Source organism: Tyto alba, unplaced genomic scaffold (assembly GCF_018691265.1).
Source record: "Tyto alba isolate M040663 unplaced genomic scaffold, T.alba_DEE_v4.0 Super-Scaffold_23, whole genome shotgun sequence".
Taxonomy (NCBI): Eukaryota; Metazoa; Chordata; class Aves; order Strigiformes; family Tytonidae; genus Tyto; species Tyto alba.
This window is the reverse complement of record NW_024881297.1, coordinates 6,314,296-6,339,966: the sequence shown is the minus strand read 5'-3', so window position 1 is coordinate 6,339,966 and position 25,671 is coordinate 6,314,296. Positions and strand designations below refer to the sequence as shown.

At 39.7% G+C, this 25,671-nt stretch overlaps 1 protein-coding gene across 6 annotated transcripts in view; it reads left to right on the top strand.

The window, feature by feature from the left end:
* Positions 1 to 776: 776 nt before the first annotated feature.
* MAPK10 (mitogen-activated protein kinase 10) overlaps positions 777 to 25,671 on the top strand; it is a 172,840-nt gene continuing 147,945 nt past the window's right edge. For 3 of the 6 annotated variants that reach the window (XM_042796705.1, XM_042796707.1, XM_042796706.1), the window contains exons 1-2: positions 777 to 1,149; positions 5,815 to 5,934. Coding sequence is in view for 3 of the 6 variants with exons in the window: in XM_042796704.1 (XP_042652638.1) it covers positions 1,147 to 1,149 (3 nt within the window). In the remaining 3 variants the exon portion in view is untranslated. The remainder of the gene's footprint in view (positions 1,150 to 5,814; positions 5,935 to 25,671) is intronic. The other 3 variants (XM_042796704.1, XM_042796703.1, XM_032997935.2) reach the window with 1 other exon arrangement.

Genomic DNA, 25,671 nt, shown 5'->3' with positions numbered 1-25,671 from the left:
GAAGTCCAATTCAGTGTACTTTCTTTGTTGTTTAATGTCAGAAGGGAGGAGACATCCTGCAGCTTGATGTATGCGGAACCAATGTCGTCTGCAAAACTTTTCAATTTGAGGGCATCAGAAGTCATCACCCATTCTGCTGGTTCTGTGAGCTTAAAATGCAATAGTACCTCTGTGCAATGGGACCTTTTAGAAGTGGCAAGTTTTTAGTCCGGGGATTTGGGGCATTCTAGTAGTGGGCACAACATACTGCTATGGGGAGATATCTAGCAGTTCCTTGAGCTTCTAAGGGACTCTGTTCTCAGAGTTGCATTGCTTGTTCATGCGAGCAGTAGCTGCATGAATAGCTGTGTTCAATAGCTGTGAAGATGTGTTGTGATTTTATTTATTTTTAAACACACTCCCCACCCCTCCTCCCACCCTAACACTTAAATGAATTTCAGATATTTGCATTTTTTTTTAGGGTGATGGGCATTTATGCCTTTGTATAGCAATTGATGCAAACAAAAGACCAGGTCTACACTGCTGTTACTCCTTCCTCCCTGTACCGACTAGCTCCCCGATGCAGCAGATGCCTGAGCTGCTGGTAGGTACCACAGAAGACTATTCAGCTTCCCTTTGCAGCCTGCTCTATCCCCTGATTCACCAGGAGATACCGTTAGCTGTGGCTGCAGATTAGACTCTTCTCTTCTCTCCCTCCCCCTGTGAGACCTCTGTGTGCTTTGACGTCATGTGTGCTCCTTTCGGTTGCCATAGCAGCCCCATTCCCCAAGCTCTCTGCCTGTCTCCTCTGGTAGGTTCCACAATGGTACAGCCAGCATCACGCTGCACAATGGTTTCCAGGCAGTGAAAGAGCGTGATTCAGCAAGCCACGCTTTTTTTTTTCTCTCTTTTTCTTCATTATTATCAGATATTTTGCCTCCCCTTTTTCTGTTGTGCTCTACCCTCTCCCCCAGTCTTTTATTTAGTTCTTTAAAGGAAAACTGTGATTTACGTTGCATCCAACTGCCCATCTTTTTATTTTTTATTATTGTTATAAATAGCCCATCTTTTCCTCAGCACTGTTTGGAATGTGATTTAAAAATATCACCTAAAGTCGCACTTTGGGGGAAAGGTCTCTGGACGAGGAGAATAGCTCGCAAGCACGGAATGGTAGGTGGTTGATGCTAATATTCTATGACTAACTGCTTTTTGCAGGGTGGGGTGATGAATATTGATTGCTATTTAAAAAAAATGGGGGAGAAGGAGAGAGAGGCAGGTTAATGAAGTAAACTGCTAACTGAATCAAGAAGCTGCAGCTGTATATTTTGTGGCCAGAGAACCATCATTTTCCTGTGTTCGGGTGTGTATGAGCTTTTCTGTTTGGGCTCTTTAGATGACCAGTGGTTGTGAGAGCAGTGCAGAGGCACATCATGGACAGGACTGTGATAGTGCTTTACCAGCTGGCTCATGTAAACAGTAGTGTTTTACTCAGCCTCATCACCTCTAACACTGCTTGGGGGCTTTTGGGGGAAGGAGGTGTCTTGGCTTGCAGCTCAATAGAAATGAGTACATTACGTGGGTTATATAGTCTGTACAGAGCCATATAAAATTTGAATTTGTAAAAGTAAAGAAGAGAGAATAATTATAAGAAATTAGAGGACCCAGAGGACAGAAGTCTTGGCCTTTTGCAAAGTGGTTGAATGCCAAAAAAACAAACAAACAAAAAAAAAAAAAAAAAAAAAAGGAAAGGATGGATGGGGAGAAATGAGTGTTTGATAAACTGTGTTGGATGTGGGGATGGGGGTTGCTTTTAAGAAAGTGGTCTTTTAATATAATCATCACTCTTCTGCATTACTCTCAGATGCAAGTGAACAACTTGGCCCATTGGGTCTTACAGAATCACCAAGAGCTTTTTAGAGAAGTGTTTACAGCATGCTACAGGCCAGTTATTTTGCAAAAGAGAATTAACAATCTATAGATACTGCAGTGAAATCAATGTTGCTTTGCAGGGAAATCCTCTGGCAGAAAAGCTATTGCTACAGGAAGAAATGTTGATTTTGTTTTTTACTACAGAGAGGTCTTAGCAGAAATAATAAAAGTTTGACTTGGATAATTAAGTGTTACAGCATTGTTTAATAAGCAGGTGGTGCTTCCAGTGAGCCATAATGGGCATGTTTTACACCATTCATGTACTGAGTGGTTGTAAGCTTGTTTACATGGGTTCTTTTTGCTGCATAGCTTCACGATAACCTCAATGCAGCCTTCCCCTCCTCTGACATGTTCACTACGAGTTTTGCCAGACTTGTTTAAAGACAAACCAACACTATATGAAAATACAGGTTTTGAAGAAAATTATGGCACAGAGTAGAAATTTTTTAGGAGGAAAATGCAAGTAAGTATATTGTAAATGATCAAGAGAAGCCTGGAATCGTCTTGCTGGAGGGCACAGAGCTTGTCATGCCAGGCCAGCTTCAGAAAAACAGAAAGGTTAAAATAGAATAGGATGGTGTTGGTACCACACAGGGCTGTTTGTCTTTGCCCACATGTAAGCTGTCTTTGGTTCCTGTGCCTTGGGGAAAGTGGAGTGCGCCAAACCTCTGGTATTTTAACCCTCTTCCAGAACATTGCTCTGTAGTCACTAGCCAGGAACACTCTGGAGTAGTATTTTCTTCTGTGGTGCTTTTGCTGTGTGCTCACTCTTCCTGCTAGGAAATGTGTCATGGAAATACCTTTTCAATTGGCTCAAATAACGACTTTCTCTTACGGGAACGCAGATGTGAATGACAAAGGTGATTTGACCTCGGCCATTAAATAATACTCTTTCTCTTTGACTCTCAGGTAAATTGTACTCTTGAACACTGCTCTCCCCTGCTCTTTCAGAATATGCATAATTTGTCAGGGTGCTGTTGTAATTATGATTTTGTTGAGGTGTACTTGGATTACAGGGATGTTTCTAAATAGGATAAGGATGAAAATTGCTTAATGTGAAGAGTAAGTTGCCTTCAGCTGCCTGTCTGCCTGCTTGATATTAGATGTCCCTCTTATTGTTAGAAACATGCGTGTACTCTGAAGGGGCTTTTTATGAGCAGACCTTGGGGATGAGTGCTTTCTTGTAGTTTTTCCTTTTTTTCCCCCACTGTCAGTGGGTTGGCATGCTTGAAACCATTATTTAGAGATTTAGTAGTACTGTATCAATAATTACAATACAAAATATCTTCTACAGTACCAGATCTGGCTTGTGAAAGCAAAGGGAGAGCTATCAAAATTTCCCTACTGTGGTATTGGAGAATGTCAGAAAGCTCACTTGTAGTTTGCAGTCTGTTGCAAAACTCACGCAATTTAAGGGAGAGCTAAAGTAGGCCCAAAGGAGGAGGGTTTTAGCATTGCTTTTGCAGGTGACATAATAATTTTATTAAGATTTGGAAGGCAGAAAAGCTTCATTTGGAGAAATGTCCCCAGCTTTAAAATTGGCTATCACTTAAACTGCTGTTCAGTAAAAGCTACCCAGTTCTTTGGACAAATCCTGAATAACAGCAAATATCACCAGCTTGTTGATAAATTTTCAAAACAAAGTAAGCTTTTAATTATTTTTCTTTAGGGCAAGCATTATATACCCATAGCCCCTCCCATTCCACTGGTTACATTTTGAATTTATAGTGTCGCTACTAGAAATGATGACCTAAAAGCCTAGTGATTGCAGTATTACCACAGTTGCTGCTCTGTTGTATCATCAGGAGAAAAGGAGAGACTCCAGTACCACAGTACCGAATATAAATATAATCCGGCTCCCAACGCTCATATTCTGCCACCCTTTTCGGTGCACCCGTACTGTTTTGAAGGCCACTTGCAAGCAAAAGTAACCCTCATAAAAGGACACCAGTTAAAAGAAAAAATGCTGCATTTGCTGAGAGTTCTTTTTTTCTTTCTTTCTTGCTGCACCATCTGTGGAGGCAGATGTAAGAAAAACAGTCTTGCACAGAAACAAAAAATCTTTTGTACCCAAGTAACCATCTAAAACTGGTGGTCTAAAACTGAAAGCAATATACAACTTTAATTAGTGTGAAATATCAGGTGTTATGGCTATGTTACCTTATTCTTCTGCTGTATAGATCAAAAGCAGTACAGGGGATGGGACAGAATTTAGCGTTTCCCTGTCTGCTGTTTGCAAAAGTTAACACAGCTTTCTTTGAGTTGCTACACTGCATTTTAGGCTGATAGCTGTAGCTTTGTTACCAAGTTTTAGAATACATCTTGGCTAGTTTTTGGAAGAGAAGGACAGGAAATTAAAGTCCTGATACTTTCCACTCTTGTTTGTTTCTTATACAGTGATACTTTAAATAAAGGATTTGGCACATGAACTCACTAGTGGCAGTGGAATGTTCTCATCAACTTCATCTCTACAGAAGGGGAATGTGAAGTGTCATTAGTTTGGGATATCCCTGACTATGCCTAGAGCATAAGACAGAGTCAGAGCCTTTGTTACAGCAAGAAAAAGAAAAAGCAGCTGTTGTATTTTTAGGCTTCCAAGTTTTTCTCGTGTCCAATGAAAAGAAGAGGTGGTTGACCTCATGAGTGCAGACTCTTGCTCACATCTTAGTAGTGACATGGGAAATTCTGAGTGTTTTAGTCTCCCAGGACTGCTGTCAGCTTTTTACATTGTAATAAACAGTAGAAGTTGGAGGTCCAGAAGAGCTTTCCAGTCAAGTCAATAGCTCCTTCACCAGGATTCTACACTAAAAGGTCAGATAACCCAGGAAATTAGGAACTGCTGTTTGAAGTGGGATTTCAGGGAGCCTGAGTATGTGCAGCTCTTGTCCCAGCTCAGTGAAATGCAGTGGGCCCTCTCTGGTTAAGCAGTTGTTTTCTCATAAGAATTATTAATCTTCTCAGTACAAAGTTTTAGTTCACACTTCTTCTGAGCTATTTGAAAACATGTGAAACAGTGGTAAGAAAATGTTGCCCAAACCTTTCATTTAATGTTAGTCACCTAATTTTTTCCAGTGGTTAGATGCTAGAATGTTACGTGCTTGATTGTTCCTCCTCTCATTCACTCTCTTAATACCACAACATAAGCTTTTTACCACATTACTTGAGGTTGTCTGTAAGTTTCTTAACTGCAAGCGCTTTGTCAGTTGAGTGTATTTTGTCACATGTTTTGCTGTTTGTTTTTAAGAGGATGCTAATCTGATAAACAGCAGTAATTCACAGATATTTTCTTATGCCTATATGTATCCATATCACATAGTTTATAAAGCTGTTCATAATGTCAGAAATCAAATTTCATTTCAATCCCCAGGTATAAATGACGGATGACTGTGTACAAATCTCAATTTGTTGTAGTGGAAGTTTGTGTTCTTCCTTCTTCCGAAGAAAAAATTGAAGATCTGACCTGCAAAAGATAGAATAGAAACAAAAATAATTATTTTAGAACAATTTTATGATTTTGAGCCATCTGTTGCAATTTGAATAGTCTTGAATATGAGCTCTTGAGCACTGTGGTTTGCCTGCCTTGATTTTTATCTTCTTTCATTTTTTCTTTGGGAAAATAACTGTGACACCTCTCTCCCGTTTAAACAACACTTTTTTTCTGCATTATTTTCCATCTCTAGCCTTTCTTCTTTGCATGGAAGAAGGGAAATTTATGGCACAGATACTGCCTGTAACTGGATGCATTATGGTATTATCAGAGGAAATCTTAAGTCTTTGTTATATGATGTGCAAATGCTGACATTCCAAGCTAGCTTAGTTTTCTGATTTTTTTTCTGTGTCTATCAGACTTTAAAAATAAACCCCAAATATTTCTTTCTCCTTTTTTTTTTTTTTTTTTGTGCTTAGGGCTAGTATTAGAAACCTGTACCAGCAGCAGGCCAGATTCAAATATCAGCTATGGCAACCCATGCATGAAGTCGATGCCTTTGAACTATTTCCTATAGATGAGACATAGCACATGCTGTGGTGAGTCAACAATATATTATTTTATTAAATCATACTCCTTGGCAGAAAAAAATGATGCTTAATGCCAAAATGCATGTTGATATATTTTAAAATTATTTTTATTTTTTTGAGGGGGGAATATTATAATTACAACTTCTAATAGTGTTTAATACACATAAGAATTCTGTCTTCTTATAAATGCCTTTTTCAAGTGTATAATTTCTGCATTGTACATGTAGTTATCAGATGGAGCACATTGGGAGTATGGTTTTGGTGGAAGTGTGAAGATAGCGAAATAATAATAAAAAAAATCCTACATATGCAGTGTTCTGGGCTTGATATATCCACTATTTTACACCAATTTTTGTAATTAATGTCTTGCATCTCTTTGATTTGGGGTGGGGGAGAGGAAAGGTTGTTTTATTTCTGTTTGAGATGACTGAAGAAGACTGAAGAATCCTGATTGAATTTTTTGACATATATCCCTTTATCCTTGGACATGAAAATAAATTGTGAGAATAGTGATGAAAAGCAATAGCCTTTTTAAAAATACTGTGTAGCTGTAGCTATGTGTAAGTCTTCTAATAATTTCAATGCGTATTTCTTGCATTTTGATTCTGATAATTTCTTTAAAGGGGCTTTGGTATGCCTTTGGGAGATGAGGAATTGTTTTTAGATGTTCCATGTAGTGACAATGGAATTATTGTGGAATCTTGTATCTCTTGAAGGTAACTGATTTTCTGTTCAAATCAAGCTTATATTTATTTTTTTTCCATTAATACTACCTAAATGTTTGTCAGCTACTGTCACCATAACCAGCATAAACTGAAAGCCAACAGCTTTAAAAAGAAGCCACTGGTACAAGTTGATCTGTAGACTTCAAGCAGATCTTGTTTGATTTGGCCTTTACCAGTGGCCAGTGCCAGACCTTATTCCTGTCGCGATTATATAAATAAAGTGTAGATCCAGGTCACTAAAATGCTTCTACTGTTTCATTGGAAGATAGAACCCTGTTATTTGTAGATCAAGCAGAGGTGGAAACACAGTAGGTACTGACTGGTGGGCAGTAGTGATACGTGGCTAATAAACCAGTAATGACGTGGGTGCTCTGATGGCATGTTGTTTTCATCTTTGATAGAGCTGCTGAAAAATCTTGAACACATGCCAGTTAATTTGATTCTGCTCTGGAGTGAAATGAGAGAGAAAGCAGCAGAAAGCAGTGCCTACTAGTCCATTGAAAGAATCTGTGTTCTGTTGAAACCTAATGGGATTTCCCAAGGGGAGAAACCATACACTGGATGTGAATAGTGATTTGTGGCATGAAGAGTCCCAGACTGGATGCTCATGTCCTTGACTTGTGGACATCCAGTGGAAACAAAGCATTTATGTGGAACTATAAACTCTCCCTGTATTACTACCAAGATACTTCTAACTTTTTATGGCTTTTAAGGCCCATTGTATTTGTCCTAAGGCAATTCTTGTTAGCAAGAGAGCCTTCATCTTGGTTTAATATGTGGACTTTAACAACTGTGACACTTAACCTTTCTTGTATGAGTGGTGCTGGGTAAGTTTGAATTCATGATGAAGCCCAAAACCATACGACCATTTTTAATTTTTTTTTTTTTAAATGTCTGTGTTCAGGAGCATATAGGTAACCTGCTAGTTGTAGATAATGAGAGTTTTAAATAAACTGACAACAGCAAAATGTATATGAATTATGGTAGCTGATAGTGTTGTGCAAATAAAGGATTTTGTTAACGTGTCTGTAATGAACAGTAGCTAAAGAGAAGTTGCACAGAATTTTTATGGCATTGTGTACGTGTTAATATGATTAGCCCACAGTCATGACAGCTCAGTTCCTCTCCCTATTAACATTTTTAAAATTGCTTTTAAAAATCTTTTTGAAGAAGCTGGGTGAGGATAATACCTACTCTTAGTAATTTTACATTTAGTAGTATATGCAGTGCTAATTTTGGAATACAATGACACTGCTGTCTACAAGCAGTGTGACTTTATCATTTGTCCCTCATGTCACCAAGGTGTCTTTGTCTTAATGTTGTAACTATTGATACTGCTGTGTGGTATTTGAAGCATGCACCAGTGGTTCTGTTCAGCATGCTTTCTGAGCTGAAAGCACATCTAAGTCACCTCCTCCAGCTTCATTCTTCCTAATTTAGATTTTAGGATGGGTAATCAGTACAAATATACAGCAAGATTTCAGAAACAGTGTATGATACAAATCAAAAGAACTCAGAGATATCATAGGTAGAGAGTTGCTTGAGAAGTTTTCCTCCCTACTGACATAATTTTAACAGACAGAAATAGTCAAACATTTTCAACAGAAATTAAGGAATTCAAGGTCTTGTTCTGAAGTTATAGCTCCACAGAAAATGTCAGTAGGTGTCTTCATGCATATAATACAATCTTTTAACATGTATTTAAAGTTTTAGGGAATTAAAGAATTGGGCATACAGTCCTTTAAACTTATGTGAAGCATATACAGTTTGAAATTTGGGGCCTTGATGAGCAAATTCTTATGCTTTCTGTACAGGTTTTCTCCAGTTTTTGTTGGTTGTTAAGGCACACAAACCACTTTGAATGTATAACTATTTTGCATTCAGCCATTTCTGTTTATGAAAATGCAAGCTTTGTAACAGTCAAACTTGTTTGTGAAATCAGAAACCAGGTCTAAAACTTAGCATATAACTGTCAAAGTTAAATTAACTGTCAAACAACATTTTAAGATGGTCAGGAAAAGTAGCATTTGAAGAATAAAAATACATACCAACTTTTATAACAAAAAGAAGAGCAGGTAATGAAAAAAAATAGGATTTTTTGTTTAACATGAAATTAAGGTTAGTGCTATGGGTGATGGGAGTTTTGTAAAGCTGAGTTAGTAATTTTGGTAGAAGTCATGTGAGAGAGGCTTTGATATACCTATGCCAGTGAACAAAGTACCTGGGATAAAGTAATTTTTTTTTTAAGCATTTATAGAAAGATCCTCAAATGATTCTTCATTAGAAAGTTTTGGCTTGATATTTTGCAACTAGAGCTGCATGGTTTTATGAAACATTGTGTTGGTTTCTCTTACGTTCATCCCTGTGCAAGCGCTAAGTGCACAAAGAGAAATTTTTAACTCCATCTAGTCAAATAAATATAAAATATCTCCCGTGAGTTTAGTATAGTTATACCAGGCTTGTATCAGAGGAGCTCGGAGTACAGTTTTCTCTGAGAAACCTGTGTTCTGCTCCTCTGCCTTCTTTAATAAAAAAACCTATTTATATTAAATTTGCTGCATATAAGTGTAAAAACTACATATTTGTTACTGATGGTGGAGATATAATGAGCAGTATTTTTCCCATTTGAGAACTGTTGCCTTAGCATATCCAAAAGCTCTTTGTGTGATCAACTACATACAAAGGTTTTCCAGAAGTGACCTGTAATTGTCAACATTTTAACTGTTCATCTTCCCTACTCTTCAAGAAAGCTGATTTTTTTTCCAGAAAGTGCTGAGATCTTCACTTCGAATTACAGGTTTTTCAGTGGAACCATTTGATCATCTTTTATTTTAATAAACTCCACTGGAAATGCCCATAAAAGGGAATTTTCCTGCCTTTGCATCTTTTCTTGTTGATTATTTTTTTCTTTCTTTGGTGTTTCTGGAGACTTTTTTTGTCTCCTTAAGATATTGTTTTGCAGGATGTTTTCACTCCCTTTTAAACTCAGATAGCATTCTCTTTTATGCTGTTACTTCTCATTCTGATTCATAACCCTTTTCCTTCCATTCTTGGCTTGTCTTTACTGATCCCTGCACCCTGTAAGATTAGTAGTTTAATTAAATGATTTTGAAATGTAGCATTGTCAACTCTTGCTGTGTTTGGGTTTTTAATGCCCTAGGCTCAGTGTCACATACATGTGAGAAACTGAGCTTTCTTTTAATAAAAAGTAGGCTTTTTGTCTTTACTTCTGAAAAAAATGAAGCTTGAGTATTTGAGGCTTCAAAAATATATAATCGTCCCACCAAGATTTTTCCCTCACGGTATTTCAGAATTTGTGGGGAATACAACATAGTTCTTAAATGCTTTGGATTGATAGTCTTAAAGTTTTTTTAGAGTTAATTGGAGAGTGAAGGTTTGCTATCCTTCTGAACGCTTGTGAAGACAAAGACATAACTCTGCTCTGTATCTATGTCTGTTCTTCCAGTAGCCTGTATTGGCCTAGGAAAAGTCAAGCTATTTGCTCATTTAAAAACTGAAAATGAAATTATTCTAAAAAATTCAAGTACAGATGTCTGTCTTTGGGGAGTCTCCAGTTGTTTAATTTCACTTTGAAATACTGATGGATCAAATGCTTTTATTCTGCCATATGTCAGTCTGTGCTTGTTGAAAAGGAGTGAACTTACTTTATGAGTTTAATTCTTCCTGTGCCAGGTGTGACCTATGAACATATCACACGAAATATTTGTGTCTGCTGTACTTTTTGAGTTGCTGACAGAAAAAATAACTCTGTGCCACCTGGCAGGCTAATTTAGTATTTGGCAGGCTCCCCTCCCAACCTTATGGAAAATATCCAGGACTATTGCAGTAGAATATGGGATTAAAATGTCAGAGAAATATCTTCCGAACCTGTGAGTAGTTTTTCAGGGTGATCCTTATGAGTTGTATTAAAATAATTTGAATGGCCTGCAGAAGAATAAATGGAAATGCCAAATCAATAACAAAAAACAGAGAATGCTGCCAGCGGAAGGATGGAAAAGAGACCAAGACAGCAGTAAATTCAGCTATGTTAATGAGTATGGCATATGAACCCATATTATATAAAGTGGTGGGAAGTATTTTGTAACCACATGGGGAAATATTTTGCCTGCTTCCTCTTCTAGACTTGTCAGTGTGGTGTGTTGACTCTGTGCCTATTTTTTTGTATACTGTTCTTAGCAAAAGAGCCTTTTCTTATCACGATCTGTCAACAGGAGCAGAAACCTGAACATACCATGTAATACGGTCAGCTTTTCCTCTGCTCACCTTCCCTCTGCTGTTGTGTGTATCAGAAAGAATGGTGAGCACTGGCTGTGAGTGAAGAGTTATAGCTCTTGTAGAGAGAAGCATCCGTCGTGCTGGCAGCATCAGCAATCACATTCATGTTCACTGCACTAGGGTTTAGGTCAAGTTGGCTCAAGGCAGCAGTCTGCTAAGTGCCGTACAGGTGTCAGGTTTAGCTGCTTTAAAGGTCTCGGAGCAGTCATTTCCCAGCTATAAAAAAGAATAAAACAAGTGAGAGAGATACATACAGGGTTGTTGATGCAATGCAGCAAGTATGACGTTAATGTCATGATCCTTTACTCTTAACTGTTGTGCGTTGGGATGGAGTGTGACAGACGAGTGAAAGGACGAAGTCAAATGGAGGACTGTCCAGAAGAGTGAGGTTATCCAGAGGTTATTTAAACTCACTGTATATCCACAGCCTCATCTACATCACTTGAAGTATCCTTGTTGCATTGGATGCAGACCGCTGTGTGGTATCAGGTTGACAAGAAGAGAGTGAACATTGCAGGTGTGGTGCAGTAATTGTGCATTCTTAATATGCTCTAAATTCCTGGCAAAATTAATAAGAGGAATTCACCAGTGATGAGTTGGAAGAGATGTGATTGTTAAATAGGCATTCTTGAGCTGCGGGATGTTGAATAGTTCTGGCTTCGTTTTATAAAAATCAGAATTGTTCAGGCTTACAGTGTTTAATCAGTATAAAGAAGATTATGAATATAAGAACACTCAGTAGTCTCACAGGAAAAATCAATCTGGCAAAGGCTTCTGTCCTAAGTGGCCATTAACTAAATATTTGGCGAAGAAAAGTGAGAACAAGCCAAGCCATTATTAATGTTTCTCTTGCTGTGTCCTCCTGTATTCCAGAAGTTATTATTTTGAGGCAGAAATTGTTTCTTTGTATTAAAAATTCCATTTCCTAATTCAACATTATCTGCCCACTTTGCGTTTTATGACATATTTTCTGGGTGCTCAGTATGAAGAATGAGTTCTGGCTACATTGCAAATGCTGATTTTTGTTTGTTTTTTTAAAGTGATGTCAAGTGTAGGTAATAGTCCTATCCCAGAAGAAAAAAATTTCTTCTTGCATGAACCCACTGTAAGGCTTTGAAAATACTAAGAAGATATAATAGCATCCTGATAAGAAGGTCTGATTCGTAGCAGATATGAAATCATTGCTAAAGGTATTGTTTTATACAGCTGACTCTGGAGTAGTTTATCTTGTATGTAGCTGTGTGTTAACATGACTACTATCCCAAGCTAGTTTGTCTAGATGAATGCAGCATACGACACAGGGGCCTCCTAATCTGCTTCCTTACTGTCTTTGTTTCTGGAAAAACGTAATGCCAGTTATTATCCAGCTAGTAGGGTTACTTTCCTTGGTGTAGTGTGTAGGGTGGGCTGAGCAAGTGTCAGTGCTGTCTGTTCTGGCCTGTCAACACAGCATGAGAGGGGAGAAGGATGGGAGGATTTTCTTGCTTTATAAGATGTTAGGATTGAAATAGAGCACACAAGAGAAAGCAGGGAGGAATTAATTACCCTGTGTTTCATAGACTGGATGTGAAGGTTGTTCTTGGTTGCACATCAGAACCAGATGACATAATGACCTAGAATGTATCCAAAAGTTCCCCTCCCTGTACACTCAAAGCAAATTTTTCTCTCAACCTAAGTGGTTACTGTTGTGGGTGGGTTTTAACCATTTAACTTCACTACTTCATGCCTAGCCCAAATACTTTGTATATAATTTACCTCAGAAAATTCAGAGTTAGTATTTAAAGATTAGCTCGCATCCTTAAATAAGAACATTTTAAAAAAAGGCACACAAAAAGGAAAAATACATTTTAATGCTTTTCTTGAAACAAAGAACCCAACCAACCAACCAAAAAACCACAAAACAACAACAACAAAAACACAAAATAACAAAAAAATCCTCTCTGAGCTGTTCCTGAAAAAGATCTGCGTGGCTTAATTATGAATCATAATGCTGCTTTTAAATGCCTGCGTTAATTTTATGTTAGATTTCAGTCATCATTGTGTGGATAGATGTTTTTATGGTATCGTGAATGCTTGATTTACTGTTGTACTTGAAATTAATTTTATTATCTGTCAAGCTTCATAAAGAGAATCTGGTGGAAGTTTTCCATGACAGAATAATGTCAGCCCCACTCCCCCCCCCCCATAGTTGTACAAATGGCAACGATCTATAAATCCATTAATAAAAAACAGTGATTTCAAGGTGGTATATACTCTTCAATCTAACAAACCCATAGTGCAATTCTCTGTTTTTCTTCTGAGGATTTGAAAAAATAAAGACAAGGATATCTGCTTGCTTTTGGCTTTTTTTAGGTAGCCGTAGCACTTGTTAGTTAAGCTTACATGCATAGGCTCAATTCTGCTATAAAATTACATTGACTTCAGTAGGAATGGGACAATTTACACCAGTTGAGATTTGCATTCTGTAGGTTTGATTTAATGTTGGTTTTAAGTGGCAATACGTTTGCAGAAAATTTCTTCTCTGATTTGATGGCGACTGAGTTTCTATACTACAGACTTTTCCTCCACTTCACCCAAGCTTCATTTCTGAGCTTTTATATCTTATTCATGTGGAAAAATGTCTCTGGTTGTAAACATTACGTGTCGCTGAAACCATCATATATGAAGCAGCATTGTCAAAACTGAAGTATTCAAAAACCTTAAGTGAAATGTTCAGACCCAGAAGCTGTTTGATTTTCATTTTCTGAGCTTGTAGGCTACCTTAGGGTCTCATTGTTAACGTCTTCTCTGAAAAGGGTATGTCAAGTGCACTTCAATTGCTAATTTTTGTGCAAATACTACTGTTTTCCCCACTGTAAGAGTACTTGTGGACTAATGATTATTTTATGTGTAAGCTCTGTATTACTCAACTGGTAAGAAATCAGAGTAGATCAAAGCATACTTTGAGCTGGTTCAAGCTAGAATTACTTGCATGTTTTAAAAGGAGCAATGTTTAATTGTGGCAGGAGAGAACATGATCCACTGCTGAAGGTAGATGCTTCTTTACCAGGGTGAAGGCAATAGTGGCAGTTTTCAAAATGACAAAAAATATTATTCATTAAATCACTTCTTAGAGACCGGTAGGCACATAAATCAAGCAGTAGCCCATCATGCATGACAATTACTTGATTTTTTTTTAATAGCAAAGAGAGGAAAAAAAAAATATTCGAAATCTTTTGTCAAGATTTGACTGTCAGTAATAAAGTCCAAATTGGGATGTAAGTGGTGATCACTAAATGTTTGAACTCTGACCTCACACCTGGAAATATCACAGAACAACCTTCTAGTGCTCAGTGAGCCAATTTTAATCATCTGCAAGCATAAATCTGTTTAATTAGCAAGTGTACTCTGCTCTGGTGTGAGAGTCCTCCTCCAGAGCTGGATGCACTACTCCAGGTGTCCTCAGTACAAGACAGACATGGACCTGTTGGAGCAGGGATGGAACAGAGGGATGGAACTCCTCTCCTATGAGGCCAGGCTGAGAGAGTTGGGGTTGTTTAGCCTGGAGAAGAGAAGGCTCCAGGGAGACTTTATTGTGCCCTTTCAATACATAAAGAGGACTTACAAGGAATATGGGAACAGACTTTTTAGTAGGGCCTGTAACAATAGGACAAGGGTTAATGATTTTAAACTAAAGGAGGGTAGATTCAGAGTAGATATAAGGAAGAAATTCATGATGAGCGTAGTGAAACACCGGCACAGGTTGCCCAGAGAGGTGGTAGATGCCCCAGCCCTGCAAGCATTCAAGGCCAGGCTGGACAGGGCTCTGAGCAACCTGATCTAGTTGAAGTTGTCTCTGCTCATTGCAGCGGGTGGGACTAGCTGACCTTTCAAGGTCCCTGCCAACCCACACCATCCTATCATTCTATGAAAGCTACGTGGCAAAGTAGCTAAACAGGGTACAAAGTAATAGCCCTGAAGTAGGACTAACGCTATTTCACGGTAGCTGTCTTCGTGTAGCAACCTGACCTAGCAATTGCATGCTTACTCCCTTCTCCAGTAATGCCGCCTCCTACAGTGTTTGGTGTCATCAAGCCTCAAGTTTTTGTTAACCGTCCTGCTGGGTTGCAAAGCCCAGTTGAAGCTTCTCCTGATCTTGTGATCTGAGCTACTTTTATTCCACCATCTACTCTGTTTCTTGCTACTCTAGATAAACACTGATGCTTTGCTGGCTTTGCAATTTAAGCACTTGTGAAAATGACATGTATTTTAATACAGCTAACACAGTTCTCTTGCATGCAGGGATCCCCTGAAGGGATTCTGCTACATCATCATTTACAAGGACTTTTAGTCTAATGCCCTTCATCTTTTTTCCAAGATAAACTTTCTGCATGCTAAAGGTGAAAGTTAGTATCTTAGATAATGGTGAAGCACAAATGCTAGACATAGTTGTCTTAGCCTTCTGTAGCTATATTTTGTAACTATAAACTTTTCTCTGCTTACCTATCTACTTTTTAATAGAAACATTTTCCAAATATACTTTGCAAAGATGAAGACAAAAAACCCCCAACCCCAAAACAGAGAAAACATGGGCTTTCTACTAGTTCCTTAAATTCCTCTCATCTGCTTTCTGCAGATGTCAGCAGAACTCGTGTTTTTTGATCTCATCCACAGCATTTTGGAGGAGTGAAGAGGAAGAAGTTTTCTTTTTTATTTTAGCCATCAGGATTACCAGCCTTAGAACTTGCCTCTGAAATAAAAACAGATTCCAGAATCAAGTTGTTCTTATTGCTGTGCCTTAACAATAAAACTGTTGTACCTCTTCTGCTGCTGTCTTGCTTCCATCATCTCTGTTCCTTTTCAGTATATGCCCTTTCCTCTCAGAATGAGTTGATTTTTAGTTTTATCTTCTGCTGGATATCCTTCTGTGTTAGCAACTGTCCTTGAGAAGGTTTAGTGGTTATTTCCAAAAACAGATGCTCAAAGTAATACTGTGTGGAATGCCCTGAAGAACAGCAGCATGATTTTGGGTTATATCTGCAGGCTCCTTTTGTGTCTAGTGCAGCTCAAGGTGATAAGTAAGTGCGATGTTAAAAACTTTAAAGAAAGTTAAATGACTTTTTCAACATAATACCATGAAAATTCATCCCTGAGGAAAAATTCAGACTCAAGATGTAGAGCAAGTTCAGACCAGCAAGTCTGTACCTTGAAAAGCTTGGTTGTAATGAGGCTGTTTGGTAGACATGCTAGAAATGAAACAAGCTTTCTTGCCTAGGATGCTCCTTTATTCACTCAGTAAATCCTTAATTCATCACATAGCATAATCTGTGTGAAAGATTAGCAAAATTTTTTTGCTGCTGTCCAGTCCATAAACCAGTAACTGTTTCAATTAGTTCACTGGGCATTGTGTCTCCCTGGCCAGGTAAGAGAGAACGGACAACAAAAATGCAGTGTACCTTTGTTTTGCAGGATTTCTTTTGCTGATTATTTTTTTTTCCCCTCACATGAGGCACTTGCTTTTGACACTGCAAACTTATGTTGTTCTTTATTTTCAATTCTTATCTTCTAAAGTAAAACTTCAGCTTGGATTTGAGACTTATCTGAGGGAGAGAGTATCATTAATGCTTTCTGTTTGTCCATGAAATGAAATGTCTGTGTCCTCCAGGAATTTTTTGTTGTAGCACTGAGTTACAGTTTGGAAAGAATGGGTATCACTGCTCCAAAGGACAAGCATATGTAAAAATAACTAGCAGGCTTGGCAGCTAGGTGGAGTCAGAATGGGGAAAGACGTAGCAAAGTAGAGGCAGAATGAGTTTTAAGCAAAATAAGACATATTTAACAGTGCCGTTATGTTGGATTTATACCTGTTACATCATTGCACTTAGTGGCACATGATGAGGTCTGTAATGTTGATTACACCTAAAGCCACGGAGAGCTTTTTTATGTTGATTACACCTCCACCTGATATTGTTTACAGTAGCTTTAATGAATATATAACTAGCCATAAACACCAAAATTTTAATTTATATTCATGGTGAACAGTGTTAGTGTATCTCCTGGTGGATTTCATGGCTGTACATTAATAAAACTTTCTGCTCTTTATCACCATGTATGAAAATAAAAAAATGGTGTCAAGAGAAATCTAAGCTATTATTTGATCTTCAATACTGAGTAATACTGCAGATGGATAATGTGAAATTCATGTATAGAATCACTTTGTTCCTATAATAAAAAGAAATATTTGTGTTCAAAGCTGCTGCTGGGCTAGTAAGTCATCAGAATGAATAAGATTTTTGGTATGGTTTTAGTATTATGAGTTTATGTTAAATATTGCTCTTTAAGTGATGCAAGCATTTTCTTTCAGTTAGGAAGAGGCCCAAAATACATCTGCCTATTTATCAAAATGCTGCCATTAAATTGCTCAGATTTACCATCAGAGAATGGTGTTGCTTTGATATTACACTTTTTTGGCACTTAGTCCTTATAATCAGTTGGGATTTTTTTCCATGATAAATGTCAACCTTTTAATGATGGCAACCCCATAATACATAGAATGGGGAGTTAAAAAAAAAAAAAAAAAAAAAAAAAAAGCCGAGGCTTATTGTAATTTCCTTTTGTGAGATATAAAATGCAGTAAATTTGTGGAATGCAAAGCTATTTCCTCAGGACACGAAACTTAGCCTTTTGGTGCATGTGGTATGTTGCACTGTTTTCCATGCTATAGAATTTTATGGCTTAATTCTCTATCACAGTGCATCATCAGCATTGCTTATTTGCATTGATTTATCATTCCTATTTTTTTCAATAAATAGAACATGTAGTAAATCATAGCTGGCTTTTGAGACTTAAAATTAAGTCAGTGAATGAAGTGATTTATCCTTGCATATGATAAATAAGTGTTTCTTGTTTGTAAAGTACCGTGTTTGGTATGGAAATGTAATGTGACCCCAGGAGTAAAAAAAAAACGAGAAAGGGAAGGTGGTGTAGAACAAAGACAGTGGCGGCAACATTGACGTGGTTGTTCTTAGAGTCCAGGACAAGGGAGTTTTGATTCTGTACATGATGTACTGCAGGGTTTTTTTTCACAGGAGACTTTCACATAGTCAGTGAGCATTTGTTAAACATTCAATAAGTCTAGCTGACAAGTGTGCTATGCTTGCAGAACCAGGGGTCTAGAAACATGGAAGACAATGTAAAGGATGTTTGCATAAGAAGGCAGAAGAAGCCTCCTGCTAATTTGTTATTAAGCCTTTGTCATTTAAGTTGTTTGGTAGGACAAGCTAGTACCATGGGAAAACTTGCCAAGTACAATTAGTTACCAGCATCTGAAATATCCATTCAAATTACAGCTTTGATCTGTTAATAAAACTTGAAGAAGCAAATCAGAAGTAGGTGTCTGACATTGTTGGTGGTTCAAAATCAGAAAAACCTTTGCCTTCAACTAAGTTGTCTGGAAGATGGGGAAATTGCCGTAAGGTTCAGTGCAGGAAGGAAGAATGAGCAACCCTCTGAATAACCTTGTGGCTCTCTGAATTAGTTGCTGTTGGAATATCACCAGGGGGAGGAGACAAGGTACAGCTGCAGAGAGAACCGGGCACATTCTGCTGCTTAACTGCAAATTTTCCTGGTCACTTCTGTAGCAGCACTCTGCTATAACTGTGGCATTGTATGTGTTCACTAGTCTGTCAGAGACCTCTTAGTACTAAGGCTTCGCTGTTGCAACTGTCCTTATCTTCCCTTTGTCTAGAAGGCATCAAGGCTGTTCTGTCAAATCATTTTGATGGATTTACTCTCCCATCTTTCCATTTTCCCTCTCCCATCTTGTGCTTGGGGAGAGGTGTTGGGGGTGGCATGTGAGATGACGCTCCCAAGAGCACTGCAGAGGGGAGAGGATAGCAGTAACAATCTGCTGTGTGTTCTCTTGTTCCAGGGAAAGGTCCAACCACATTTGAGTGCCATTGCATCTCATGACCATGACTGAGAGAAATCTCTTGATTTTACTGACAGTATTCTTACTGCTATGTAAATCCAGAGTGCTGTGTTTCCTTCTGAGCCTTGATTTTTAAGCTTACAAAATTTAATTTTGATGAAATATTCGTGTTGGCATTCAGTGAAGAATTACTGTCTCCTTCAGTTGTGTTCAAATACTGTTTGCTGATGCAGACATTTGGTTTGGGTTAATGTTGGACAACAACCGTTCACGCATCTCTTCATCTCAAGACAGGGTTTTTGTGGGTATCAGTTTTGGTTTTGTTTTTTTCTGTTGCTTCACACACTGCCTCCCCACACCCCTCCCCGGCATGATGTGTTTGTTTTCTTTTCATGTGACTGTTCCTGAAAAGGACCGCTGCCTGCTCAAGGAGATACAAATTCTGGGCAGGGAGTAGCATGAACACACAACTTAGAGGAGCCTGCTTAAAGATGCATTGTTGTAGTGTCAAATACCCCCTTTTTGAAAGTTTTGTGAGCAGTTCCTCATTTTAATAGACTGTATGGTTCTTTACCTCTTCTGATGAGCCTCTGAAGTACAAGTGGTAGGGTGAGGGGAAATGGAGTGAGATAATTGGCTTTTCTTTCTGTTTATTGTCTGAAAATGAGCCTGGAATTCTGTCCTTATTTGCATACATTGTATAAATGACAGAGCTTAAGCTCATAGAACATATTTGCAGAAGATTTGGGAGTGATGATCTGAAGAGATACTTGTTTGGACAAATACATTATGTCAGGTAAAAGGAAGTTATTTTGCTCAATTCTTTCCTTATAAAAACTGTACTGTCTTCAGTATCATATACTTTTGTAAGTTCTAAGTTGTCTTCTAAGCAGGCCACTTGAAGGATTTTCTATTCTTGCTTGGTTAAAGGAAGAGCTGTGCTGTCTAGGATTTGTGTATAACATTGCAAGAGAATCTTATTACAAATTTTAAGTTATATTGGTAACTTGGTAAGTTGATCGTGGTAAACTAACCTATTTTCCAGGTCAGGAGTTGTGTCAGTGATGATCACATATGTAGCTTAAATTAGTATATAGTAAACAGAATAGTTTTGTGTGGAGGCTATTTTTTTTAATCAAGATTGCAGAGATGGCATGTCACCAAGTAAGATAGTGCGCATTGTTTCTCGATTAGACACTAAGTCTAATTTGCATGTTGGCTCTTCTTAGCTTTATGTGGAAAACAAATGTAGGATTTAGAGAAGTGGGGATTAGTGATAGCAAGATGCATATAAAATCATCTTGTACTGTTTTAAGAGTAAGTGAGCAATTGCTGGCTTGTGATTCAGAGTAAATTTTTCTAATACGCTTATGTTAACAGTTTTATAATTAAGCTTAATTTAAAATTATAATAATAATAATTTCCTTTTCCATTCAAGCATAACAAAGCACTTAAGCATTAATAAGCCTCATATCAACTTTGAAAAATAAGTATTATTGCCCCTATTTTATAATTTGGTAAACATAATTGAGGTAAGAGAGTTACTCTGAAATGGCAAATACTGCAAAACGTAGCTCCTGAACACTCTGTGGACCACAGTGTTAAAGTGCAGTTAGCTGCTAGATCCTTAAATATTAAGGCTTAATAACAAAAAATTGAGCTCAACAATGGTTAATGCAGATAGAAAAACTCTGTGTAAATAACATGCATTGTGGCAGAAAGTGTGGGTCTGAGATTTTTTAGGGAAAAGACAAGGACTTGGTGTTTTGGTTGATCTGACTTTTTTTCTGAGGTCTTCTGCGTAACTCTTTCTATAAAAATAGTAGTTTTTCTTCTGAACAGGCTTTTGTGCCTTTCTGACACATAAATGTAGACCCTTGAACTTCATCTGTGTGAAGGCCCAAGACAGGCATGTAGATCTGCAGTGCAACACCCTTTGCAAGGATAGTGGTCTCTCTGTTCTCTGCTCCTGTGGAAATTAAGAGCCAATGAGCATGGCCTGTAGTGGATGACCACGAAAGCAATCCATGAACGTTTGCTGGGCAAAGAATCATGGCCAGTCTGTTATTTCACAGCTCACCTGTTGAGGCAAGAATACCCTGAATCTTGTCTGGGATATAGTACTTTGATTCAGCCCTTAACAAAATGCTCAGCCCAAGATGGATTTGAAGGACCTCATGTGTTCGCTCAGCTCCTCAAAGTATTTCCAGTTTCTTCTGAACAAAGATTTTGTATGTAACCTCTCCACAATGTTTTTTAGTGCTCAAGGCATGTGTCAGTGAGAAGGGTGTAAACAGGAAAACCAAGCGGTCTAACAGCAGTTGTGTGTTGACATAGGGAAAACTTTCTATTCGGAAGTAAACGGGTGGAAGACCTCATCTGGATGCATTTAATGTATAAGAAAACCTAACAGAATGAAATTGCTGGACTAAATAAAAGCTGGCCTTGCATGTTTTGTGGTTTGTTTTGTTGGGCTTTTTTGTTTGGTTGGGTTTTTTTAGCGTAAGTTCACAGGAAACATCTATAACAAGCCACTTACAGAATTACACTCACAGCTTACATCTCTATGGCTGAAAAGACACTTCCCCATATAACAGCATGTACATTATTGTATAGTATATATAAATCTGCCTATATATATTGTAAATTAAAAACTAAACATTTATAGGTGAAACATTTTGACATGACTGAGAACTAGGTTATTTTTGACAGCTGTTTAACCTCTGTGCACATTAGAACTTCAAGTACTTACCATATCTAAGCAGTATTTGGCTCTAAATTAATTATTAAATAGAATTTGCATTCTAGCATATTAATATTTGGCCCACAGAATAAAGGGCCACTGAGACAATGTTTGATACCTGACTACAGTGGAAGGAGACAGAAATTAAAGTAGTGCTGTCTCTCAGTTCACTTTTAGGGGTGAACAACTATGATAAGGAGGAATTATTTCTAGTAGGAAAGAATAGAATACTTTTTCTGCATTATCAGTGTGAGTAGGAGACTAGAAGTAACTCTACTTGGTCTCCAGGAGGACTGATAAGACAACCTCAAAGTGAGGGCAGCAAGATAATCAATGTAACCAGCATACCGGAGTTGGAATGGAAGAATTTCAAAATTTGGGGTACTCATCTGCATTATGATGTGTTGTGGTTTGAGCCTACTCAGCAGCTAAATGCCACACAGTCGCTCACCCACCCTTCCCCCACTTGGGAATGGGGAGGGAATCGGAGGGGCAAAGGGAGACTCGCGGGTTGAGATAAAAACAGTTTAATAATAGTAACAGAATAATACACTGACAGCAATATCAGCAGGTAATGTACCATACAGCTGCTCACCACCCGCCAACCGACACGTGCCTGCTCCCGGCCGGCAATCCCAAACACAAAACCACCACAGCCACACTCCCAGCAGTGGCAGCCTCTCCCAGCCCACTCCTGCCTTTATATGGTGAGCATAATGTCACATGACATGGAATATCAGCCAATCCCGGCTCAGCCCTCCAGCTGTGCTCCCCCCGCCCCTGCACACAGGTGAGGGCACTGGGACCTGGAGAGCCCCTGGGGTCTCTGTGCTGCAGCACTCCTCTAGCTGCCAGATCAACGGGAACTCTAGTCCAGCCCCAACCAGGACATGATGAAACCTCATTGTCCAGGGTTTGAGTGAGTGGTGGGGATTTTTGGTAGCTGGGGCGGGGGCTATAGGGGTGGCCCCCTGTGAGAAGCTTCTTGAAGCTCCCCCAGCTCCAAGTCAGCTCCACTTCTGCAGCAAAACTGATGTGCCTCTACGATAATGTATTTAAGAAGGGATGTGGTGAGGAGGAGTCGGACTTGTGAGGAAGAATTGTGCCAGCTGTGTGAACACCAAGGTCAGTGGAGGAACAGAGGAAGAAAGGAGGGGGGAGGTGTGCCGGAGCAGAGACCCCCCTGTATCCTGTGGTGAGACGGCAGAGCGGCCCCCCCCTGCCACCCATGGAGATCTACGGTGGAGCAGACACTGATTTACAGCCTGTGTTTTTCACCTGGTTGATCAAGGTGCTGTGCCCAAAGAAGGCTGGGGTCTTGTGGGAAAAGGCAGCCCCGCTGCTGTAATTCAGTGCTGGGAGGATTGCAGCATGCGGGGGTGTCCCACACCGGAGCAGCTCGGGAAGGGCTGCAGCCGTGGGAGGGACTCCAGTTGGAGAAAGTTGGTGACCCACACTGGAGCAGTGTGGGGAACGCTGCGGCCCCTGGGAGGGACTCACGTCGGAGAAAGTTTGTGGAGGACTGTCTCCTGTGAGAGGGGGACCATGATGGAGCAGGGGGAATAAGTTCCAGAAGCTCCCCCCACCGACGATGGCAGAAGCAGCAGCACTGACTGCACCCCCCATTCCCTGCCCCTGCGCCGCTGGGGGAGGAGGTAGAGATATCGGGAGCAGAGCTGAGCCTGGGAAGAAGGGATGGGTGGGGGAAAGGTGTTCTCAAGATGTGGCAATGCTTCTCACTGTGCTACTCTGTTACGTGTTGTTAGTGTCTGTAATAAATGTATGTCCTTTTTTTTTCCCCCTAACAAGTCTGCCTTTTGCTCGTGACCATACTGGGTGACCTGCTCCTCCCAGTCCTATCTTGAACCCCAAGCCTGGCTCATCTGTCCCTTCTCATTGCTGGAAGAGAAGGGGGAGAGAGTGGCTGTGTGGTGTTTGGCTGCTGACCAGGTTCAAACCATGACACTCATGAAGTTCAACAAGACCACATGCAAGGTCCTGCCCATGGGTCGGGGTAGTCCCAACCACAAGCACAGACTGGGTGAGGCGTGGATGGAGAGCAGCCTTGCGGAGAGGGACTTGGGGATGTTAGTGGATGGAAAACTGACTTTGAGCCAGCACTGTGCACTCACAGCCCAGAAAGCCACCCATGTCCTTGGCTGCCTCAAGAGAAGTGGGGCCAGCAGGTCAAAGTTGGTGGTTCTACCCCTCTACTCTGCTCTTATGAGACCTGCCTGCAGTGCTGTGTCCAGCTCTGGGGCCCCCAACATCAGAAGGACACAGAAGATGCTCGGGGGGGCTGGAGCAGCTCCCCTGGGAGGCCGGGCTGAGAGAGTGGGGGGGGTTCAGCCTGGAGAAGAGAAGGCTCCGAGGAGACCTTAGAGCGGCCTCCCAGGGCTTAAAGGGGGGACAGGAAAGGTGGGGAGGAAAGGGACTCTTTACCAGGGGGTGTGGGGATAGGACAAGGGGTAATGATTTTAAACTCAAAGAGGGCTGATTTATATTTGGTATGAGGAAGAAATTCTTCCCTGTGCAGGGGGTGAGGCGCTGGCCCAGGGTGCCCAGAGCAGCTGTGGCTGCCCCCTCCCTGGAAGGGTTCAAGGCCAGGTTGGACGGGGCTGGGAGCACCCTGGGCTGGGGGAAGGGGGCCCTGCCCGGGGCAGGGGGCTTGGAACTAGATGGTCTTTAAGGTCCCTTCCAACCCAAACCATTCTGTGATTCTATGATTATTAGTCTGCAGTTATTTTTTAAACTTTGAGAAACAACAGCATTCATTTGCTCTTGAATTCTTGTTACGGAAAAAAGTATTCAGATGCATCCTATTCTTTCTGACTGCTTTATTGTTATTGTCAACAGCATTTCTGGATTCTGTACTACCCACAGGATTAAAGGGTTCAATATACCAGGATAATTGTATGCATACTTAATTTTAAGTAACTGAATCATCCTGAAATATCTTAACTTTAAGCAGCTGAACAGTGCCTTAAGCAGACTATTCAGGTATTTAAAATTAAGCACAGCATTAAGGACATTACTAAATTAGTTTTGAATGCAGAAAAACATAATTGCAACACAGCAAAAACAAACGTTTCCACAAGCAGAAATCAGTTTTCTCTCCAGTGTATGTCTTTGACAACCCCCCACATGCCCAGTTGTATTTACATCATAGTTTTCTTCAACCCTAGCAATATCAGCAAGTTTGTTGCTGAAGCTTGTACTTTCTAACTGTCATTGCTTCCCAATGTTACAGACCAAGAGTGAAGTAAAAGGCATAAGTCTGTCACAGAGCTCTCATTAGATACCAGACAGCTATAATCCCATCTGTGTAGATCTACAGCCAGGATCTGGGTCATGTGAAATGCTCCCTCCCTCCAACCAGAAGCCCTGTAATGATTATTCACGATTAATCTTAAGGAGAACGCTGCAATATACTGCTAAGTGAATGTATTCAAGTTTTTAGAATCCCTCCCACTGAACAGCATTTCAAGCAGCCATTATTTTAACAGTCCTGACAACTCCATGATTAATCCTCATCCATGTGTGTCAGGTATTCTTAACACTTAACTGGTCAGAGCTCAATCTTTACTACTCTCTGAGTCCCTTTCTTCATGCAGTGAATGTCCCTTCCTCATGCCCAAGTAAAGCTGTCATATGTGTCACACTGTCAAGCTAGGATGCATAACCCATTTCCACTTGTCAATTTGTTTACTGTCAATTCTTATGAAAAGTGCATCTCTAAAGATGTTCGTGGCAGTTCTAATTGCTGGTGCAAATGTCGGTTCTTGCTTATGCTGTTCTTTAAGTATAAATTAGTGTGCTATGTAGGTGTCACCTAGGACAGTGTTAGGTGTTTCATTTGCATGTAGCCCTGATACTCTGCTGATGTCTCAACTTGCTGTGACTGTAGTGCTGGGCACCACTGGTCGTTATGTGTATGGTACAGGCTTGGCCGTAGAAGGTGACTTGGCTCTCCTGTCAGGAGTATTTGTCCCGCTATTCCTGGTTGCAAAGCTGTTGTCATGTAGTAGTTGCTGCAGTGGTCAAACTAGGTTTCATCTGGCATATTCTGCAAC